Source organism: Rhinoderma darwinii, chromosome 9 (assembly GCF_050947455.1).
Source record: "Rhinoderma darwinii isolate aRhiDar2 chromosome 9, aRhiDar2.hap1, whole genome shotgun sequence".
NCBI lineage: Eukaryota > Metazoa > Chordata > Amphibia > Anura > Rhinodermatidae > Rhinoderma > Rhinoderma darwinii.
In genome coordinates, this window is record NC_134695.1 from 29,534,738 (window position 1) to 29,559,200 (window position 24,463).

General features: G+C 40.9%; 1 protein-coding gene across 17 annotated transcripts in view; it reads right to left on the reverse strand.

The window, feature by feature from the left end:
* NRXN2 (neurexin 2) overlaps positions 1-24,463 on the reverse strand; it is a 760,118-nt gene that overhangs the window by 211,621 nt on the left and 524,034 nt on the right. For 3 of the 17 annotated variants that reach the window (XM_075837454.1, XM_075837453.1, XM_075837452.1), the window contains exon 1: positions 4,018-4,970. The exons of the other annotated variants lie outside the window; for them this stretch is intronic. In XM_075837454.1, coding sequence (XP_075693569.1) covers positions 4,018-4,288 — 271 coding nt within the window. In that variant the 5' untranslated portion in view covers positions 4,289-4,970. Of the gene's footprint in view, positions 1-4,017; positions 4,971-24,463 lie in introns of those variants that run through there. 17 annotated transcript variants of the gene reach the window in all.

Below are 24,463 nucleotides of genomic sequence, written 5' to 3' on the forward strand. Positions count from 1 at the left end.
ACTGGGCCTGGGGAAACCCCTGATGTCACTGCCCATATATGGACAGTGATGTCAAGCGCTTCCCCAGGGCTGGATTCCCGGGGCAGAGCATCAGTTAGCACTCTGCTCAGGGACCTCAGCGCTGGGAAAGCTCCTGACGTCACTATTCATACATGGATAGTGGCATCAGGAGCTTCCATAGTGGTGTCCCTGTGCAGAGGAAGCATCAAGAATCGCTCTGCCCAGGGATACCAGTGTGGTAAAACTCCTGACATCACTGTCTATATATAGACAGTGACATCACTAGCTTTCCCAGGTCTCGAGTCCCTGGGCAGAGAATCAGCTAGCACTCTGCTTGGGACTCCAGCTCTGTGGAAATTCCTGACATCATTGTCCATATATATGGACAGTGGCGTCACCAGCTTCTATAGCGATGTCCCCGTGCAAAGGAAGCATTAGAAATTGCTCTGCTCCTGACGTTACTATCCAGCAACATAACTGTTCATATACTGTCCGGTTATGACAATGAAGCTACCCAACGTTTTACATATATCTGTCACCATAGGCTCAAATGTCAAAAAAACATATACCGTGTGCTATCGGAGCCCCCGAAGACAAAGGTCCAGATCCCTCGTTCCTCCTCATTTCTCACCTGTTTCTGTCAATCCCATAGACATTAAACAGAGTGGCGAAGCATGCTCATCCGCTGCTTTATTCAAGCTCCTCACTACATGGAGTGCAATGAGGAGGAACAGTGGTTTGGGACACCCGTTCTAGCCATTGGTGGAGGTTCTAGCAGTGGGGAATGAGTGATCAATAATCACATACCTTGGCCCTGATGCAAAACCTGTAACAGGCACCTCAACTATCACATGCCATTTATAGTTCTGCTGTCCTCTTACGTGGCAGGAGCCCAATTTGTAATGTTCTACACAAGTTATGCTCTGCTTACATAAGGTCAGATTATTATGTCTGAGATAAACGTCAGAATTATTCGCCAACATATACCTACGTCTTTTAATGCCAACGTATACCACTGCGATTGGCGGCAAAAGGATGCTCCCTTGGCCTTCGTTAGGTGGATAAGAGCCTGTGGCGCATGCACCAAATGTTTTCACATAAAATTATGTGAACAGAGACTAAACCTGTATTTTGGCCCATATTTACTAAGACTAAGACTGGCGTATGTTACGCCCCTCTAAGTAAAGGAGTGAGTTAGAGTGATTTGCGGCACATTAATTAATAGGCGCACGCCTCTTATTCATTGGCACATTTGGGACTGTCCTAAAGTGGGAAAATGAAATCTATGCTTGCTATGAGCAGGTGTAGATTTATGGCAAAAATTGTGCCATTTTCTGGCTTTATTTGTCTTGAAGACCACATCCACTTTTTTCGTCACTTTTAAATTTTGGTGGGTGACGAGAAAACTGCCATTTTTACCCTAAAATTGTCTCACTGAATGAATTGCAACGTTTTTTTTACACAGTTTACACCAAAATCTGGTGTAAATGCATAGAAGGTTGTCTAACCGTTTATTATATCTATCCACATGTTAAGCCATTACTAAATCCTGAGGGAGCATGTTCCACAACTTTACAGTTCGTAGAGTAAAGTATTGAATTTTGAAATCCCACTTCTTATAACCGCACGCACTGACCATATACCGAATATATTTCACATACAGTAATTCATTAGTAAGGTTGTTAAATCTTTTGAGATAGAGCCATTTAGGGTTGATTTTGTAATTTAGTTCACTTAATCAAATGTATATATTTTTATTCAATATGTTAACCTTCGGGGTGCCTACTCCCCTGCTTTCAGAAGAAAGTAATCTGAGCATGTGTATGTGAATAGACTGTTTCCATATCTCCCATTCACGGCAATGAACAGTGGCTGAACATGCGCAGGCAAGATCCCTCCGTTATTAAAGAAATGGGCACCATATTCCTAGAGTCTGAGGGGTGCTCATTGGAAGGTGCCATGACCAGCCATTATATCCTATTAATATTTCTGAAGAAAAAACTTCTTCAGCTGGTGTCCTGGATTCAAATCTGACCAAGATTAATGTTTGCATGGAGTTTGTATTAATCTTTGTAACAGCCTTTGGAATTTATGAGCAGTCGTTTGACTCTTATAGAAAACATATGTACCCCATCCATCAAAAACAGGCAGATGCATAGTGTTATGTCCCATATATATATATATATATATATATATATATATATATATATGCTCCATATGCAGAAAAAAAAACCTGAAAAATAGGTAGGTGACAGTGGAGAACAGAGGGCCCATTATCGTTTCTTCTTTTGACTTATTTGTTTCTGTATAGATTAGAGGAATATACTACACTGAAATATTTAGAAAAATATCCCGTTTAGCCCCCTGCCCTCTGATGTTAGTTATTCCTCCTTTTGACAAAAATATGTAGAGGCCATTTTAATATGAAAGTCTACTATATTTAATGCTAAATATTAGTTCAAACGTGGGAAAAACTGGTGTTAGGAGAAAATTTATTGTTTTAGATTGGACCCAGAAAATACACTGCCTACAAATATTGTAAATGACAGCAAACGCATTAACAAAAACAACTTAGGCTGTATATATGGAAGCATTTTTCTCACTGTAAAAAACACCAGAATCCTGATGGACTCCCATTAAAGTCAATGGGATCCATGAGGACTCATCGGTGTCCATTAAAAAAAATTGCTCCGTTATAAGTGGAAGCCATGATGCTAGTGTGAACAGGGCCTACCTGACATTTAAGACTGCAATTGTGAAAAACATATGACATAAAAAATAAGTAATAGCAGACACACACACAATAAAAAAAAAAATTTACATCACTATTATTTTTATATAGTATTCGAGATTACCAAATATCATAGGTCAACACTGGACACTTGCCGTTCTTTTGGTAAGACAAGCCACTAAGTAACAAAATATCATAATGCTGTTGAAGCATCAAATAAATATGCCTTATAACCAGGCTAAGTTGAGCATGCTCCTAGCACCTCGATCAAAATCAATAACTATTCGACTCAATATGGCTTCCCAATAGAGAGTGATGAAATTCCCTATTATCTTACACATCTACCTAATGATTGTAGAAGATTATATCAGATAGGTGTCTGCACGTGAAAAAATGTCCGGATTATAATCAGGTAATTTAAATAAAGAATATAGATGCACACCGAGAGTTTTCTGCTCACACATCATGTGACAGATGTCTTTCCACTGTCATCTCCATAGGATGAATTGGAGAAGGACAGAGACCAAAAGGAGTTTATTAGGATCAGCACCTTGGACCCGATACAAATAATTATACTGATACAAATTTGCCCATAGAATTTTTAAATTACATAATACAATAGAAAGACCCCTCTAATTGCACACAACATATTCCCCTACAATATCTAACCAAAAGAAACAAATATTTATTATAAGATTTGGAACAGAATTTATCTATTAACCATAAAATGGACACCAAGGAACATGGATCCATCTTAAATAGACTTTACATTTGTAATACCATGACATTACCTTCACTGTGAGGATACCTTCACTATGGTCCCAAAATGAAAGCACTAACAGGTCCTGAGACATATTTCATAAAACCATCTTTTATACAAATTCAATGCAAATCTTTAAAGAATACATCAGTACCATAACCTGCAATTGGATAAGAACATCACTACACAGGAGCTATGTATCAGTCATAAAATCTGTATCTAAAGATTAGATGTATCAGCTGTAATCTGGACATGATTCCTGCTAAAATGCAGAACAAGCTGCTGTATACAAATCATAGCAGCTTGGAACTGAAAAAACATGTATTACATTACTTAACCTTAAAGGATTTATCTTAAATTTGCCCAATTAATCATACCTGCCTCATGTTCAGTGGCCCCTAAATCAAACCCCATGTTCTCAGCAATATATAAGACATAACAGGTAATATAGTGCAGATGGAGCTTCAAATAATGTGATTTTTGCTTCAATTTGAACATAAAAGATTGGTCAAAATAATATACTTACCATGTCCCCCTCTTGTTAAAAATGGGGTTCTGTTAATGGCGATAGGGACTGTTCCATGCTTGTTATGGAAATGGTGCACATGGTGAGTGGTGCTGAGGCTGGATGATACCCGTGCTGTGTCCGAGACCCTGGCCAGTGTCAGAAGGCCAAGGGGCAAAAGGGTCCGAACCCAGTGGCCAAAACTGGCCATGACCCCCAGGGGGCTGTCCGATGCTCCTCTGGGGGCCAGGGGAGAGGGCAAGCCCAAACCTTTCCTTTCCCAAATCAGCATGTCATGCTAACCCCCATTGCCTGTCTCAGACTATCTCCCCCTTTGATGCCCAAATGGGGAGGTAGAATTCTTCTGTCTGGGAAGAAAATGAAGGGTATTACATTTGTGGGCTTCAGCCTCCTTCAGATTCCATTGATTCCCTTCAAAATCCAGACTAAAAAGGTTGCACAAGCAAAAACAAAAATGAATACAAATGATTTAAAAAATCCTTGATATTTGGGGGTATCCCCCCCAAGTCTCCCCAAAAAAAATCAGTCCTTCTTCATGTGTTAGCAGAAATCCCCCCCAAAAAAAAGACAAAGCAGAGGAATAGACAAGTGCCCCGGTTTATTTCAGAAAGCCCTCAGTGTGGATAAATCTCATCCAGTAAAGCTGTAGAGAATTCAACATCATGGACAGCGAACGAGAGAAATGGAGGAGGAAAGGAGGATTGTGGCATAGAGAAAAAACAGATTCACCACACAAATATTCCGTTTTAGATGCTCCTCTGTTTTCTGAGATGATCTGCTAGAATTCCTCACCCTCAGCCAAAAAATATACGCTATTCAAGCCCTATATGCCTTCCTTCACCCCAAAAAAATAAAAACAAAGAAGGATTATTAAAAAAACGAGATAAGAATAATCAACAGCAGAGAAAAGAGAGAGATCTGCCTGTGTGTGCTGCAGAGAGAAAGAGGAAGGAGGGAGGGAGGAGAGAGGGGGAGGGGTGAGAGAGATGAGAAGAGAGGGAAGGTGGGGGGAGTGCGAGAAAGGGAGAGAAAGAGAGAGATACAGAGGTAAGAGAAAGAAGCACACATAACATGGAATGACACAGGGCCAGAGACAGGTGTATACAGGGACGCACTGAAGAGGAAGAGCCGGAGAAAGGTGCACGGGGAAATGCAGGTGACAAAGAAAAAGGGAAGCCATAGGACAGGCAACGACACCAACCCAAACAGAGTGGGAAGTAGAGAGTGGAAATATAAAGCTGAATGGGAAGAACAGGGAACTAAGAATAGAGATGGGGGTGAACAGGTGGAGGATGCATCACAGTGGAAGATGAGCAATGACACTATATAATACTGCGATATAGAGCAGAATAATGGTTAGAGGATTCCAGATGACAGCGAGGTGAGAAGAAGCACTGTGTGACTTCATGAACTAAGAATGATAGAAGAGATTTTACCAAATATAAAAGATAGGAATATAAATAATAGAATGAGAAATAATCGAATAGATGAAAGTGGTAGTAAGAAGCCTTATACAGGTTTCATAAGCGGAAACTGTCATCATTTCAGGGATAAAATAATTGATATAACTACAAATCGAAAATGCGAAAAGAGAATATATAGTGAACAGGTGATATAGAGATTGATGGGGGAGTGATAAATCCATTATTCCCTCACACTCTCACCTGGAAGATACTAAATAATGCAGTGGAATATATTTTAGGCGAATGAGGAGGTTATCACCCTGTGATACTTCACACCAATACCCTCCATCCATCAGCACCAAGAAATAGTTTCCTCCTACGCAATCTTCTATAGATACTCCCTTTTAAAATTATAGGAAAAAGGTGGAGGAAGAGAAGAGTATGCACACTTGGCAAAGGAAAGAAATATTATAGCCATGCAGATAGCGACGAAGACTGTCGTGATCTCTAGATGTAGAAGGAAGGGGAATGAAAGCTATGAAGAAGACAAAATTCTGATTTGATTCGATTCAATAGTTTAGTAACCAAAGAGAAGAATAAAGAATTAGGTCAGTGCCAACATATAGTTAAAAGGATTGAAACAGAAAGCATATGAATGGGTTATAAAGGGAATATCAGAGGCATTAGCACTGAATGATGTCAGGGAAGAGGAATATATTTATGGCAGAACTAAAAAAGTGGGGATGTTAAGGTAAATTATCCAGAGGCGAATAGATGAGAAGAAATTCTAATGTATTTGATGTGTAGAGAACATCCTTTAAGCCCAATAATATATAAAATGCAAGGAAATAGGCCCCAATCACATCTGCGTTGGAAGCTCTGTTAGGTGATCCGTCGGAGATCCAGCCGAGACTACCGAAGACTACCGGAGACAATAGCGGAGCATGCTGCACTATCGTCTCCGGACACCCCGATGGAAAGCCAACAGAACCGATTAAAGTCAATGTGTTCAGTCGACCACCGGCAGTGTCCGTTGTGCAATGGAACTTTTGCTTCCATTATTTCCTTGCTCTGCTCCTCTGAAGGAGCAGAACAACGGCATAATACAACGCACATGTGAATATAGCCTTATTTCCAGCATGAACATAAAATAAACACACAAGATGAAAAAACGATGATATTATTATTATTATTATTATTATTATTATTATTATTATTATTATTATTATTATATCAATTAAGAACAAGATAGCGACACATAATTAGGGTGGAAATATTCTTAGTATTGATGTAAATGGAACAGAAGCAAAGCAAATCTTTAAAAATTTGTGTTTTAAAAATTCTCACTCTTTTTTTATTCACAGGGAGGCAATTTATCCAGATTCACAGTGCATCTTGAACCTTGCAGATCAATGCTGCCATCTTATATTGATGAGAAAATATTTAAAAAAAAAATCTTGTCCATTGAGTCAAATAGCACCATTCGTATTAAAACTTAAATGTAACAAATTTGTCCTTCCATTGCAAAATGTTTAATTTTCATTTAGCAACAATTCAAAAAACGACAATATTGCTAAATAATGAGAAAATCTCTGATATAAACACTGGGGCAAATTTACTAATACTGTCTAAGTTGTTGATAGTATAAACTTAGACAAGGCAGTCAGAAGATGCGCCAAATTTATCAAAGTGGTGCATGCTGTATGATAAATTTGCCGCATCTAGCTAAGGGCCTGTTCGCATCACGTTTGCCTTCACTACGCTATAGTTTCCGTCAAAAAACCTGAAACCTAGCGGAACGGACGCAGACTGAAACAAGATGAAAGAAAAAAAATACCTAGACAAATTCGACAATTCAGACCTTTTTCTTTCCATTATATCACCTCTTAGTTGGCTTAGTTTACGCCACTTTTTTGTGCAAAAATTTTAATGCAATTTTGGTGCACAGCATTGCTTTTAAGTTACACTTTCCTGCACCTTTCTGTTGGACCATGCCTCCTTTCCTACTAAGCCATGTTTCCTTGTCGAGCGTGGCACTAAAACAGTTAATAAATATGGTACATAGCACCAAAAATGTGGATCAAATTGAATAGTAAATCTGTCCTTGTATGTTAGAAAATAAAATCATAACTAGGATCCTGGGCTCAAATCTGATCAAGGGCAACATCTGCATGAAGCTGTATGTTCTCCTCATGTTCCTCCAGGAACCATGGTTTCCTCCCACACACAAAATACTGATAGTTTAATTAGCATCCTGATGAAATTGGCCCTAGTGTGTGTGTGAGATAGAGAAATTAGACTGTGATCACTTTTGGGGTTAGGGACTGATGTGACCTGTGACTATCTCTCTGTAAAATAGATTTTACGCTAAAATAAAAGCAAAATAACAACCTGATCTAATAAATTAATGGATGGATGGATCACAGATAAATATGAGATAAATAGACAAACATGTAGCCAGATAGACAGCTAGATCGCTAGACATATAGATAGATAGATAGATAGATAGATAGATAGATAGATAGATAGATAGATAGATAGATAGATAGATAGATAGATAGATAGATAGATAGATAGATAGATAGATAGATAGATAGATGATAGATGTAACGTCTATGGCCGCGGATCGTCGTTCTGACTTACCCTCTGTCGGCCGCGGCCATGGACGTGTGAGTTCTTGGCAGCATCTCCCTCCTGAGAGACGCCGGCACTCACTTCCTGGTCCGGACACTGTCTCCCGCGCACAGTTGCAGTAAATCTGCAATTACCCAGAATGCTGCTGGACTATAAAAAGGGCTCTGCCCTCTTGATCATTGCCTGAGCGTTGTTGTATCTAAAGTTTGTCTTGCAAATGGTCTCCTAGTGTTTTCCAGTTCCCAGTGTTACCCGTTCCTGCTGCCTATACCCTGTATCCTGTGCTACCGTGCCTCTGTGCCGAGTTGGAGTCGAGTTGTGTCTTCTGCTGCATCTATTGTGTTACACCCGCCGGGTGTCTGTCTACTGCCAGAGCCGCATCTTAAGCCTGAATCACCGCTACTGTCTACATTGCCTCAGGTACCCTATCTGGACTATAGACATTGTATTGTACCTGTTGGGCCAGCTGCTATCCCCTTAGTAAAACGTCTCCACTTGCCCACACTTCCTCTGGAGAAACCTCTGGCGGTTGCTTCTGTGAATGGTCAACCTCTGCTAGATCCAATTCTTTCCATCACTAAACCGCTGAAGTTGCAAGTGGGAGTTCTTCATTTCGAACAAATAGCTTTTTATGTCCTGCGAAAAGCTATTACCTGCTGGGACAACCAAGGCTTCGCCAACATGCTCCTGTCCTCGACTGGAATTTCAGAGAGGTCCTCCAGTGGGGATCCCGATGTCTTCACCTCTGCCTGCCTCAGGTTCGTCCTGTCCTATTCCCGATGCCTCAGCCAGTCTCCGGACTGCCTCCACAGTATGCCTGTTTTGCCAATGTCTTCAGCCAGCAAGAAAGAGGCTGAGGCCCTTCCTCCCCATTGTCCCTACGATTGTTCAATTGAATTGCTCCCTGAAGTTTCAGCTCCTCACAGGTTTATCCTCTCTCCTTGCCTGAAACCCAGGCTATGTCGGCATATGTCAAGGAGAACCTCGAGAGGGGTTTATCAGGAAGTCTACTTCTCCAGCTGGAGCCGGATTCTCCTTCGTAGAAAAGAAAGATGGATCTCTCCAGCCATGTATCGACTACCGTGGTTTAAACCAAATCACTGTCAAGAACAAATACCCCTTGCCGCTAATCTCTGATCTCCTCACCAGAATTCTTGGGGCCAAGATTTTCACAAAGCTGGATCTACGCGGGGTTTATCACTTGATCCATATCTGCAAAGGTGACAAATGGAAAACCGCATTCAACACCCGAGACGGTCACTGTGAATAGGATTGGACTGTGTAATGCTCCAGCTGTGTTGCAGGAATTCGTGAAGGACATCTTCCGGGATCTACTATATGTCTGCATGGTGGTATATCTGGACGACATCTTGATTTTCTCACCAGATCTAACGATGCATCGGAAGCATGTTCGCCAAGTTCTGTCGCGCGGGAATAATCTCTACGCCAAACTCAAAAAGTGCGTATTCTGAAAAAAATCCCTGCCCTTTCTGGGCTATATAATTTCTGATCGTGGACTTCAGATGGATCCAGAGAAAGTGAAGTCCGTCTTAGAGTGGCCGTGTCCTCAAAGTCTCCGTGCCATAGAGAGATTTCTTTGTTCGGCAAATTTCGATTGTCAATCCATCCCAAACTTCTTGTCTCTTACTACTCCAATCTCAGCTCTCACCAAGAAGGGAGTGAACGCTAAGGTCCGGACCCCTGAGGCAGAGTCGGCATTAACCAATCTCAAGGGAGCCTTCACTTTAGCTTCTGTTCTTCACCATCCTGATGTGCCTCGGCAGTTCTCGTTGGAGGTTCACGCTTCTTCCATGGTGCTGAAGCATTTATTTTTCAAAGAGACTCCAAGTGTAAGGCAGTATCCTGTGGCGTCTTCTCTAAACTCTTCTCTCCTGCAGAGCGCAACTACTCCATTGGGGACCATGAGTTACTGGCCATCAAATTAGCCTTAGAAGAGTGGAGGCACCTACTAGAGAGGGCTGCTATTCCTATTATCATCTACACCGATCACAAGGATCTCACTTATTTACAGTTTGCACAACGACAGAACCTTCGTTAAGCCAGATGATCACTTTTCTTTGCCAGATTCCAGTTCCTACTTCACTTCCGTCCTGCAGATAAAAATATAAAGGCCGATGCCCTGTCTTGATCATTTGAGACAGATGACTCAGAAGAGGGCGCTCAACATATTATTGATCCTTCTAGGATTAGTTCTGCTAACCCTTTGCAGATTAGAGACATTCCTCCTGGAAAAATGTTTGTTTATACTGATCACAGAATTATTTTTTTCATCTGGGGTTATAATTCCAAGTTGGCTGGGCACTCTGGTGTCCATAAGACTCTGGACCTTATTTCTGGTCATTACTGGTGGCCCACGCTGCCTAAAGATGTTGTGGACTATGTCCCTTCTTGTACCAACTGTGCGCAAAACAAGGCTACCCATTCCAAGCTGGCTGGTGTGCTTCAACCTCTGCCTGTTCCTGATGGTCCCTGGCAACATATTGCCATGGATTTTATTACTGACCTTCCTCCATCTGCTGGATGTACCACTGTCTGGGTCGTGGTGGATCGTTTTTCTAAGATGGCACATTTCGTCCCTCTGCCTGGCTTCCCCTCTGCTCCTTGTTTGGCAAATCTGTTTGTTCAACATATCTTTCGTCTGCACGGACTACCCCTCCATATCGTGTCTGATCGGGGTATACAATTTACATCTAAATTCTGGAGAGCCCTGTGTAAACTTTTAGATGTGAAATCGGACTTTTCTTCTGCTTATCACCCACAATCTAATGGCCAAGTTGAAAGGATTAATCAAGTACTAGAGAATTATCTTCGTCATTTTATATCTGTTCAACGCCGCAATTGGGTGCATCTTCTTCCATGGGCCGAATTCTCTTGCAATAATGACACGAGTGAGTCTACTTCCTCTTCTCTATTCTTTATTGTTTACAGCCAACATCCACGTGTTACTCTTCCTGTACCGGCTACATCTCAAGTGCCTGCAGCCAATTCTTTTTTCGGAAGCTTTCTTCACATCTGGAAGCTAACCAAATCCGTGATCCTGCAGGCAGTGGACAGCATGAAGAAATATGCCGATAAGAAGAGAAGAATTTCTCCTCAATTTCTTCCCAGAGTCGAAGTCTGGTTATCCTTGCCAGGTCCATTTTCTGAGACGACTTTTGTGTTCAAGTCCATTGTCCGATACAAGTTCTGTGTTCAAGTCCAGTATCCGAGACAAGTCCCGTTATCCAGAAAAAGCCAACTTCCGATAGTCCAGCACAAGCCAGCTTCTAATAGTCCGGCACAAGCCAGCTCTCGATAGTCCGGCACCAGCTTGCTTCTGATTATCCGGTACAAGCCAGCAATCCAGGTACTATCTCCCTAGTCGCTGTTATTGACATTTTGTTTGACCAGGTGCTACTCCACTACGGCAGAGCGGCCCGGTGGGTCCACATACTCCATATCCATGATAGATAGATAGATAGATAGATAGATAGATAGATAGATAGATAGAAGAAAAACAAATGGATCCAGCCGCACCGGTATGCTATGGGTGCAAGCCAACGGGATAAGACCACAATCCCAATGGTATATAAGACAAAAAATAGGCAGCACTCCGTTCAGATAGAGGTGAAAAAAGAGGGTACTTTTATTGTCCCATAAACAGTGGCAACGTTTCAGCTCCTTCCACTGGAGCCTTTCTCAATTTTTTATTTTTTATTTTTTGTCATAGATAGATAGATAGATAGATAGATAGATAGATAGATAGATAGATAGATAGATAGATAGATAGATAGATAGATAGATAGAGCGAGCCTTGGATTTTGTTATTATATTTTTAAAATAAATCCTGCCTTATATTTGCATGGTTCATGGATTTCAACAAATTGATTCAGTTGAGCAGTTCTTTGCAGTCGTAATGGGCATAATGTCAAAAAGAATCATAGAGAATCAAATATGAGGCATTAGCGTCTGCTCAGCACAAGACAATACATGCAATAATGATGGTCATATATCCTTAACAATGCCACTTTTAATATAATATTAGAAAGAGTACTAATAATAATTACACATGTTTCATGAAGGAACATAAGTTGTAAGAAATAAGAGAGTTAATTTCTTTTAGAATTAACCTCTTTCTGACATCTGCTATATAATTACGGTGGAAGTCGGAAGGGGAAGTATGGTGTGGGCTCATGAGCTGAGCCCGCTCCATACGGTTTGGGTGTAAGCTGTGAATTACAGCTAACACCATTCTCTAAATGTTGGTATCGAAGAGAACTCCAATCTCGGCAGATTAACCACTTAGATGCTGCAGCCAACAGCGATTGTGGCATTTAGGCCATTAGACAGACCGGGGGCGCCTTTGTCAACCCATTGCCCCCCTGCGACGTGTGGCAGCCTGGGGCCTAATGACCCCCTGGTCTACCACGTTGGCGCTTCTATTAAACCCATAGCCAGAGGCAGGGTTTAAAAAGACAGCATTTAATGTGCCATACTCTGCAATACATTAGTATTATAGCCTATGGTACCAGTGATCTAATGATCGCTTGTTCAAGTTCTCTAGTGGGGCTAAAAAAGAAATGTAAAAATTAAATAAATAAAGGTATTCAATAATATTTAAATAAAAATGCTAAAAGTAAATAAATAAACTTCTTCCATTTTTGACCTAATGTAATGTAAAAAAAATAAACATAATTGCTATCACCATGTCTGTGAAAATTCAAGCTATTACAATGTAACATTATTTAACCCACATGGTTAACCTACAACTTGTTTCTTAAAACACAAGTCCTCATAGATCTATATTGATGGAAACTACAAAAGTTATGACTTTTGGAAAAAAAGAAGATAAAAAAACTAAAAATGACTGCGGCAGGAAGGGGTCTAAAATCATCAGTATAAATCATTAATTGTTCATCCTTTTATGTTGAGGGCAATTAAGAGATACACTATATTGACAAAAGTGTTGCAAGACCTACACATTACACCTACTAGAGCTTTATGACCTCCCATTCTAAATCCATAGACATTAATATGAAGTTGGTCCCCCTATGCAGGTAAAACAGCTTCAACTCTTCTGGAAAGGTGGTTTTCTACAAGGTTTTGGAGTGTATCTGTGGAAATTGTTGCCCATTCATCCAGAAGAGCATTTGCGAGGTCAGACACTGATGATGGGCGAGAGGGCCTGGCTCGCAATCTCCGTTCTAGTTCATCTCAAAGGTGTTGGATGGGCCTGAGGTCAGGGCTCTGTGCAGGTCAGTCAAGTTCTTCCACACCAAACTCACGCAACCATGCCTTTATGGACCTTGCTTTGTGCACTGGGACACAGTCATGCTGGAACAGAAAAGTACTTTCTACAAAATGTTTTCACAAGGTTGGAAGCTACAATTGTCCAAAATGTCTGGGTATGCTGAAGCATTAACATTTCCTTTTACTGGAACTAAGGGACTTATACCCCTGAAAAAAAAACCATAGCATTATCCCTTGTCCACCAAACTTTATAGTTGGAACAATGCAGTCAAACAGGTAACGTTCTCTTGACAATCGCCAAACCCAGACTCGTCCATCAGACTGTCACATAGAGAAGCGTGATTTGTCACTCCACAGAACACGTCTCCACTGCTCCAGAGTCTAGTGGCAGTGTGCTTTACACCACTCCATCCGACGCTTGGCATTGTGCTGGGTGATGTCAGGCTTGCATGCAGCTGCTCGGCCATGGCAACTTATGCCATGAGGCTCCCGTTTTATGCACTATGCGCCTCAGCACTTGGTGACCCCGCTCTGTAACTTTACTTGGTCTGCCACTTCGTGACTGAGTTGCTTTCGTTCCTAAATGCTTCCACTTTGCAATAATACCACTCACAGTTGATCATGAAATATCTAAGAGGGAAGACATTTCCTAAACTGATTTGTTACAACGGTAGAACGTAGAACGGTGGAGCTCTGGATTTACTCACACCTAATGGGGAACTAGTCAGGCCTAGGACCGTCCCAGGGGCACTTGCAAGCTCATTTCCATATGTGATGAGAGTTATTTTTCTCTGCACTGCTAAGGCTTCGTTCACATCTGCGCTAGGGCTCCGTTCCGTAGTTGACTGTGCTATTTATTCTGTCAAAATGTCGGAACTCTTGCACAACGGAGACAAACGGAAACCATTGACACCGGATCCGTCACCATTGAAATCAAGTCAGGGTAAGTCAGGGCTCCATTCCAACGGAAAGCTCAGACGGAACGTTGGAATGGAGCCCTAACGGATATTTGAATTAAGCCTAAGTCTATCATCGGCCACAAAGATACAGTACGTTTGCGCATGTGTTTAAGTTCCCTATCCGCCACTGGTATTAGCTTAGTAGCTATAAAAGCATCTGACAGACTCCCTATGACAAAAGAAGCTCTGCAAATCCCTCCCTGCAAAGCCAGTATTATGTCTGTCTGGGAAATAAAAGCGCTGGTAAAAGGAACAGGCATCGCTAAATCCAGTAAACTACCTACATTTTGCCTTCCCCGACATCTGAGTACTGACAGGTGGGGGATGGGGGTGGATAATTAATGACGAGCTATTACAGTACAATTTCAAGCTATTGAGTAGGGTTAGATTTCTATGATTTTCAGTCTTTATCTTTTATGAATACACTTTCTTGTGCTTGACCAGGACACTCTAGCCGTCTTTATAAGATTCCTATCAGATTCCACGGGAAGATGTTGAAAGGGTTAAATCAGGCATTGATCACTGAAGTGTTCGTAACACTGTTTAATCAGACCAATAGAGTCGTCTGCCTTGTGATTCATGCCTATGAAGCCGCATATGCAATCAATGACTTTGTACGTTCCACAAGCAATGCTTTTATGTAAGCTGAGGAATATCCTAAAATAATAGCAATGTTTTTACCAGCGTGGTACTGCGCCGTCTAATGTAGAAAAAAATATTTTGTCAGTGTTTATTCAGATCTTTTTGTTATAAGCAACACGCAAATTGATCACAAATAAAGTAAAATAAATAAATGTGCAAGCAAACAACTAAATTCCAATACTTCCGATTTGCTGAAACAAACTGCAAAGCCCTTAACGCCAATGATATTGTGGGAATGATAAGGCCACATTCGCCTTCGTAATGTAGCGTTTTTTTATTGTTTTTTATTTTGTAGTTGAGTTGCACTTAGAGGGCAGACAGGCACCGAATACACATGTCATTTTGTAACACTGTGCTAATAATACTATTTCTTCAAGGTGGGGTACAACTTTGGGCATCGGTATGGTATGAGGCAGACACATAGGAACTTGCATGATTTATATTTAAGGTACATTGTTAACGAGATTAATTGAACCTGTTAATATATTACTTACACTGGCTTAATATTCTTTGTACTCTTTTTTTTTTTTTTTGCATTAAATGATGGATGCGTTTTGGGTGTCCATTGCAAGTATTCAATGAGAGCTGCCATTTTGAATAAATTATTGTTGGACGGGCTCTGGAGAGATAAGGCCCGGTTCACACGGTACATATTTTACTTTATTTCCCTGCCGAAATCCACATGAAATCCGCTACTCATTGACTTCAGTTGGAATTCCGCATTTCTGTGCAGATGTTGCGGAAATTTTCATTGCAGATTTCAAATCAGCATCATGGAAAAAAATAAATGATACTGTATTTATTTGCACTTATTCTGCTAGAAAAAAAGCCATCGTATTTTGTATGGGGCTAATATGGACCTACGCACATCAAAGTGCACATCTGTGGCAGAAAAGCTGAGAAAAGCTGAGAAAAGCCTTGGATTTCTTGCGCTCACCCTGCAGTAAATATGTGTCGGATTTGCCATAAGGAAATCTTACACGTGTGAACATAGCCTAACACTTGACATGTCCAGCTTTTTTAGTCAGTTATAATTCTAGTCTAACGTTATCATTGTTCGTGCCTTTTCAGATATATTCTATTGGTCAATGTGGAAACAATTGTTAAAACTTGCATAGCAAATGTGCTTAAAAAATTGGTTATTATGTGCATGCAGGAGATTTCAGTGGCGAACATAGTGACGTTGCAGAACGGTGGAGCCGTCAATTCAGACCAAGAGGGAGGCATTGGGTAGGGTTAACTCACGAGAGCCGGGCTCGGGACGGCCCTTGGGGCACTTGCAAGTCCAATTGTATACGCAATCAAATTGTTTTCTCTGCACTACTACAAGTCTATCTGCGGCCACAAAGGGATGTTTTCACATGTGTTCAAGTCCCCTACATGGCGCTGGTATTCGTTTAGTAACCTCAAAGCATCTGACAGCATCCCATTGACAAAAGAGAAGCTCTGCATTATTTTGTCAGCCAGGCAAATAAAAGAAGTGGTGACAGTAGCATGTGCTGCCTAAAATAGTAAACTACCCATGACCTGTAGGATAACGGAGAAGGGGGGGTGTTAAGGTGGGTGAAAAATTAAGCTGTATTGCAATTGCAGCGGAATTTCCAGCTTTTGAGTTTTATGATTTTGAGTCTTCATTTTTTATGAATATACTTTATTTTATTTGTCCAGGACACTGTAGTCAATCCGCATGAAATCAGTCTCTGTGCAAATGTCTCGGAAACGCTCTTTGCGGATTTAAAATCTGTGTTGCAGTAAAAACAAGAAGTGAGACGTCACATAGAAAAGCCAGCGGACTTACACACGTGGATTAGCCCCATTGAATACAAATTCAACACTTGAGAACATACAGTAGCCCAACACTTGACATGTCTCGCTTTTTCTCTAATATGTACAGACAGGGAAATAGTACAAGATGCCAACATTTTTTCGATTATAATTATCATTTCAAAGCATTTTAGCAATGTTTTTCAGATGGGGCATAGACTGCTGGCTGTGGCTATTGCGGTTTATACCAGAGGCATGACATGAATCTCTTGGACCGCAGCGCAAAATATGTAACAGGAACCCCCAACTGCCATATGCCCTTTATAATACTAGCGTCCTCTTAGGGCACATTCAGACGTGGCGGAATTGCTCTTGAATTCCGCAGTGGAATTCTGCAGCAGACGTTTTTTTCATAGGTTTCTATAAATTTTTAGGTAACTTAGGTCAGATGTTGCGGAAAATAACAGTGCGGAATTTAGACTGCGGTGCAGAATTTTCCCACCGCAGCATCCACATTATGTTGCGGAGAGGCAGTGTATTTTCACTGCGGACTTCAACCTTTGCAATGCAAAGGCTGAAATCTCTGGCAAGTCCGCTGTGATATCTGCAACATCTGAATTACCTGTCAAATATTAAAATGCTACTGCAAATTCGCAATGAATCTGCAGCAACATTTTGAGCTGAAAAATTCTGCCACATCAGTAGCCCATCTGAACATGCCCTTAGATGGCCATTTGGCCCCCTCAGGCACCGCCTAGTTGCGATTGCTACTTCTGCCCCCCCCCCCTAAGCGCACGTCCAGACGTGGCGGAGTTTTTCCGCTGCAAATGTTGGTGCAGATTTGGGGCAATTACGCAACGAATCTGCGCCAACATTTGCATATTTGTCAGGAAATTCAGACGTTGCAGAAAAAACAGCGGACTTGCCACAGATTTCAGTTTTTACATTGCAAAGGCTGAAATCCGCAGTGAAATTCCACTTCTTCTCCGCAACAGACAGTGCATGCTGCGGAGGGAAAATTCTGCACCAAAGCCTATGGTCCGCAGCTGAGTTTTCCGCAACGTCTGAACTAACTTGCCTAAAAATTTATTGAAACAAATGTAAAAAACGGCCGCAAGAGAATTCCACTGCGGACTGTCCACAGCAATTCCGCCACGTCTGGCCGTGCCCTAAAAAGTTATGCCCCTGGTTTGTCCTTTGTGAATACTGTAAAATTATCTATAGATATATTGATGAACAACATGAAACATTTCTCTGCCAAGCCGTTCAGCGAGAGTACTGAACCTGTACAAGTTACAATATCGCCGCCAATGAGGTATTTTTCACTTTGGGGATAGGTAGACAGTTTAGTCCATTTTTATAATTGGTAGTGAAAGAAAATTCCACAAACAGTAAATATAATTTTAAAACTAAAATCTTTTTTTATTCCAGTTTTACCAATTGTTTATGTGGGTTTAATCCGCTTTAAAATAATATTTCAGACAAAAACATTTATTAACTTTCCACTGAATAAGAATTTGATTGGTGGAGGTTCGACGACTAATAAGAGGAAGCCGGGTCCCCTGTCCCCCCAGTCACAGTTCTGCGCTTGGCTGTTTCTATCACTCCCATAGAGACTGAATGGAGCGACACAACACATGCTTGACCACTGCTCCATATAAATGTTTTTGACTGGAATAACTAATGTTACAAGCTTAAAATTAATAACAAGTTCAACGTATTCATGTAATGAACTCATATTCAAAGTGTTTGCTTTTTTTGAAATACATGCTGAAAAGGTTAACACGTCTTGTTGCTTTGTGTGGTAAATCTGAACCTTTGATGAGTATAACCTTTTATTAGTTGTCGCTTTGCTCCCTTCAAACTCTTGATAGCTACCTCTCTCGTGACCTTTCCCACCACTCTCCATTATGCTTCTCCTTGACCCTCTCCACAATTGATTTACTTGACATTGTACTGTAATTTTACTATATTGCAATGAAAATGCATCATATCGCATGCACACAAGTGAAATATCTGCTTGTTTCATATGAAGAGAGATAAACATTTAAAGAGGCTCTGCCACCCCATTATAAGTGCCCTATCTCCTACATTATGTGATCTGCGCTGTAATGTAGATTACAGCAGTGTTTTTTATTTAGAAAAACTATCAATTTTCACCAAGTTATGAGCGATTTTAGCTTTATGCTAATGACTTTCTTAATGCCCAACTGGGCGTGTTTTTACTTTTTGACCAAGTGGGCGTTGTGGAGAGAAGTGTATGATGCTGACCAATCAGCGTCATACACTTCTCTCCATTCATGTAATCAGCACATAGTGATCCTAAGTGTCTTGGAGCGCCTCTCTTGTCTGCTTCTTTGAATAAACGTTTTTCAATATAGAGTAATTGTCACTACTCCCCCCCCACCCTACTTCATTAGGCAGAGACAATAAACACAACAGAAATCAATTTCTGGGGAAAAAGATATTTCAAATTTTAAATCTGCATTCCATCTTGAGACATGAAGATCTTAGACTCGGTTCACATCTGGTTTCGTGCACGCGTTTGTTGTTTACGGTGACGTTAAAATCACAAAAATGTATGCATTTGTAACATGCGCTTAAGTTTTTTGTAGTATATGTCGTATATGTTTTTACACATTTGTGTCCAATTTTACTTAACATCATATGCGTTTCTTGTTCTTGAGCCAAATCCAAAAAGATTTGTAAAGTCACAATATAAAGAAAGAAGTAGGGAGTGGCTGCAGTGTTTTCTGGTGCCAGTTCTGAGGGACTGGGCAGTGGGAGGTAAGTAAATGTAAATTAAACAATAGTTCTTATGTAATGACTACAAGCAGAGCTCTTGAAAACCATTAGAAATTAACCCCTTCACGCACCAGGACATCCCGGTATGTACTGATGCAGGGGAGGAAATATAGAGCGTGCTCCATACGGTGCGGATGTCAGCTGTGTATCCCAGCTGACACCCGGGACTAATGGCCAGGAACAGCGATCGCAAAGTAGAGGCGAAATTTACAAATTGCAGAATTTCATTTTTATTAAATTTTTTTCTATAACACAGTAGGTTTTACCAGAGAAACACAACTCAATATTTGTCCAGATTATACAGCTTTTAGAAATATCCCAATGTTGCCCTATTATGCTAATGGACTGAAGCACAGGCCTCAGAAGCAAAGAAGCACCTAGAGGATTTTGGGGCCTTCTTTTTATAAGATTATATTTTAGGCACCATGTCAGGTTTGAAGAGGTCTTGTGATGCCAAAACAAAAGAAACAGCCCTAAAAATACCCCATTTTGGAAACGACACCCCACAAGAAATTAATCTAGGGGTGCAGTGAGCATTTTGACCCCACAGGTGTTTCATAAATATTATTAAAATTTTAACGTGAAAATTAAATTTTTACATTTTTTCCAATAGGATGTTGTTTTAGCTAAAAAAAAAAATCTATTTCCACAAGGAATAAATAAGAAAAAGCCCCCAAACATTTGTAAAGCACTTCTCCAGAGTATGTAAATACCCCATATGTGGTCATAAATGGCTGTTTGGGCACATGGCAGGCTTAGAAGAGAAGGAGTGCCATTTGACTTTTGGAGCGCAAAAGTGACTCCATTTAGCAAACAACACCCCTTGGGGAATTCATCTAGGGGTGTAGTGAGCATTTTCACCACACAGGTGTTTCATAGGTTTTTTTTTTTTCTCGATAAGACATAGCTTTAGCTAAAAAATGTTTATATTCTTAACAAATAAAGGAAAAAAGGACCCCAACACTTGTAAAGTACTATCTCCCGAGTACGGCAATACCCCATATGTGGTCATAAACTGCTGTTTGGGCACACAGTAGGGCTCACAAGGGAAGAAGCGCCATTTGGCTTTTGGAGTGCAGATTTTGCTGGATTGGTTTCTGGGCGCTATGTCGCATTTGCAAAGCCCCTGTGGGACCAAAACAGTGGAAACCTCCAGAAGTGACCAAATATGTTGTGCCCAGCTTGTGCCACTGTAGACACACACCCCAAAATTGTTAAAAGGGTTTTCCCTGGTTTGGCGATGCCATATTTGTGAAAGTAAACTACTGTTTGGGCACACTATAGGGCTCAGTAGGTAAGGCGCGCTATTCGGATTTCGAAGCTCGGATTTTGCTTGATAGTAGTTTTGTTTGTTTGTTTCCCCTTCCTGGTTCCCTAATTTTTAGGCCTTGATAAATCGCCTCTTGAAACAGAAGAAATATTCCCCTCGGGCCTGCACAACTGCATATTTTTTATTTCCTGACTTATTGGAGCATTAACTTATTTTATTTTTTCATAGTCGTAGTGGTATGAGGACTGTTTTTTAGTGGGACGAGCTGTAGGTTTTATTGCTACTATTTTGGGGCACATGCGACATTTTGAACACTTTTTATCCTTTTTTGGGAGGCAAGGTGACCAAAAAACAGCAAATCTGGCATAGTTTATTAATTTGTTTTACACAGCGTTCACCATGCGTTATGAATTACGTTAACTTTATTCTGCAGGTCAGTACGATTCCGGCGATACCAAATTTATAGCACTTTTTTATGTTTTACAACTTTTTGCACAATAAAATTACTTTTGTAAAGAGATTGTATTTTTTCTGTCGCCAAGTTGTAAGAGCCATAACTTTTTAATTTTTTTGTCGACAGAGCTGTATAAGGGCTTGTTTTTTGCCAGCTATAGATTTTATAGGTATCATTTCTCGATACATTCCAAATTTTGGAAGCCAAAGTGACAAAAAAAACAGCAATTCTGGCATTGTTTTTTAGAGGGTTTTTTTTTCGGCGTTCACCGTGCGGGAAAAATAACATAATATTTTTATAGTTCAGGCTGATATGGATGCCTGAATATGGTTTATTTTATTTTTTCAATAATAAAGGACTTGATAAGGGAAAAAAGGTGATTATGTTTTAATTTATTACTTGAAACTTTTAATTTAAATTTTTACAACTTTTCTTATAACTTTTTTTCCCACTTTTTTTTACTACGGGACTTGAAGTCCAACTGTTTGATTGCGGTTCTAATACATTGCACTACCTATGTAGTGCAATGTATTAGAACTGTCAGTCGTTCACTGACAGCAAGACGATCAGGCTCTGCATCTGGGCAGGGCCTAATCGGCTTCTGTAGTCAGCAGGGCAGGAGGACATTGTTAGGCCTCCTGTTGCCATAGTAACCATTGGCAGCCCTGCGATTTGCTACAAACCACTAAAAGGCATTTATGGGGTTAATGGCAGCGATCGGTGCTAGCTTCGGTTCCTGACGTTAAAGCAGGGTGTCAGCTGTAACATATAGCTGACACCCACCGCTGATGACGCTGGCTCAGCTTCTGAGCTGGCGCCATCTTGCCGTTGGTAGCGGAAGCCTTTTAGGCCCCGCTTAGGAGGCTTCCGTAGCTGACAGACCGGGACGCCAGTATCATCGCAGCCATCGGCACCCCAGAGATTGCATTGCTGGGGTGTCGGTGACTAAAATCCCCTCAGATGCTGCGATCTCTATTGAGCGCAGCATCTGAGGGTTTAATCGGCCGGATCGGAGACTAGCTCCGGTCTGGGCCGTTACAGCAGGGTGTCAGCTGCAACATACAGCTGACACCCGGTGGTGATGGTGTGGGCTTAGCCCGTACTATCACTGTGACATAACTGTAGTGCGCTTTGCAGGAACCTCTTCCCGAGAGCGCTGTATATATACAGCGGATGTCTCGACAGGTGTTAACAGGAATAAACTTTCACAAGTTTAATAAAATAGCTTCATTCTTTAACAGAATTTACCATACATAATCTTAGCGCTCAATGTTATATGTTGTCATAACATAAAGATAATGGAAAGACGTACAAGGATAGCTCACACAGTTTCCAATGTGGTAAGAAATTAATTTTCTGCAAGAAATACATATTTACATTGCAAGCAAGCATGAATAGTTTTAACTGTGGAAAACTTTCATCTTACAAGCAAGCGAGGAAGCCAACAAAATAGCTTTTCATCCGCATCGACAGGTCTAAGACGCGCAGCAATCCACTTTGTAAGCACAGCTGCCACCACTGCATCAGTTGATAACTAATCACTTAGTTAGGTTAGGTGAAATCATGGCAAACAGCTCTTCAATTTTTCTGTGCGGCGATAAAAATTTTTGTCTTCACCTGGGACTCAGATAAAGGATCAGCAAAAGAGATCCTGTCAGCATACAATTGATTGTAACAATTGCATATATAAGTATACAGCAGAGGTTTACCTTTGGTGAATCTATGTCCGTATATTAGGGGACTGAATATGCAGCAATTCCTTAATATGCAGCAGTTACCAGAATCATTCCCTCTATTAGAGGCTTCCATGAAGCTTCTCATCAGACACCGGTTTTATAATACCTTGCGCCTTGGCACCTCAGCAGAAAACAGACTGTCATAAATGGAGCCTTCATTCTGGTAATGGACCTACAGTACATGGAAATAGATTTTTCCACTGCTATTCGACTCTATTATCAGTTTGTTTCAGTTTATACAGGTATCACCAAGCAAAAAAAATAGACAGCACTCACAGCTTAATGGAAAACAAGTCGTGGATTTACTCCTGTCGTGCAACGCTTCGGCGCAGCAACCTATCTCAGGCAGTTGTGAAAGACTGCTGAGCCGAAACCGGATTAATCCACTACATTTTTTTGCTGTCTATTTCTCTTTGCTGGTATTATATCAGAGTCAGTTGAACAGTCCCTATGAGGACCTGCACCACGGCTTTGGATGCTGTCTATTCTCCTCTGTTTTAGCTAGTGATTATGAGGGAGCAATAAACTACTAAGCTCCCTCTAGTGGTGACTGCAGGCAGCCAGCATGTTATCTTTTAAATTTAGATCTATGCAGGGAATTTAGAACTCTGTATCAGAAAAACAAAGCTCTAACTGCTATAAAGATATATTAAGAAATTAATCAGTACAAAGTCTAGAATGTATTTAGATATAAAAATAATGGTTTTCGATGGTGGCTATGGAAACCTTTTAATGCCATCTTTTTTAATACAGTGTATGAATTTTCTGATACTAAGCACTTATCTAATATACTTTTAATAAAAATGTTGCTTTGTAGCGTTTCTTGGCAGCCGAACGAGATGGCAGCCTGAATACTGAGCTCCTGCACACAGCGACTGATAAAGCGACTTACAGCCTTCCATTTCCGTGTCTCCTGCCTGAAACGGTTTGCCTCACTGTTGCTCACATAGTGAGAGGGAAGAAATCCCATAAAACAACTGGGAATAGCCTAGATATCTATTTTGACCAGGAGCACAGTGAATTTGGTGGAGACGCGGTCACGGCCTCCCGCATTGGCGCCTCGCAAGGCAACTCCCCAGTACTATCTCCCCTACAACCAGTTTTCTCACCAGTGAAGCGGACAGAAGAGACTCTCCTGAACCGCCGCCACTGCACTTTCTTCCGACTCCAGAGGATATTAAGGTGATGGCATGGAACCTGCCAGAAAGGCATAACATGGCGGTGTCTTCTTCAGGCCTCATGCAGACACCACAACACTCAGTGATGTGCAAATGATTGAATTTGATAACGATATGGAATCTGACAGCAGAGGCATATTAAAACTTATACACATTTCTGATACTCCGGCCTCTTACAGTACATTGAAAAAAATGTTGCTGGCACTTAAAAATTCTATTCAAAAAGGCTTCACTCAGCTACTGATACCTCTCCAATCCTCAGTACAGGAATTGGAGGACAGAGTACAACATATAGAAACAAAAATGGGAGATTTTGCTTCCTCTCCGAGTTAATGATGTGCATAATGACCT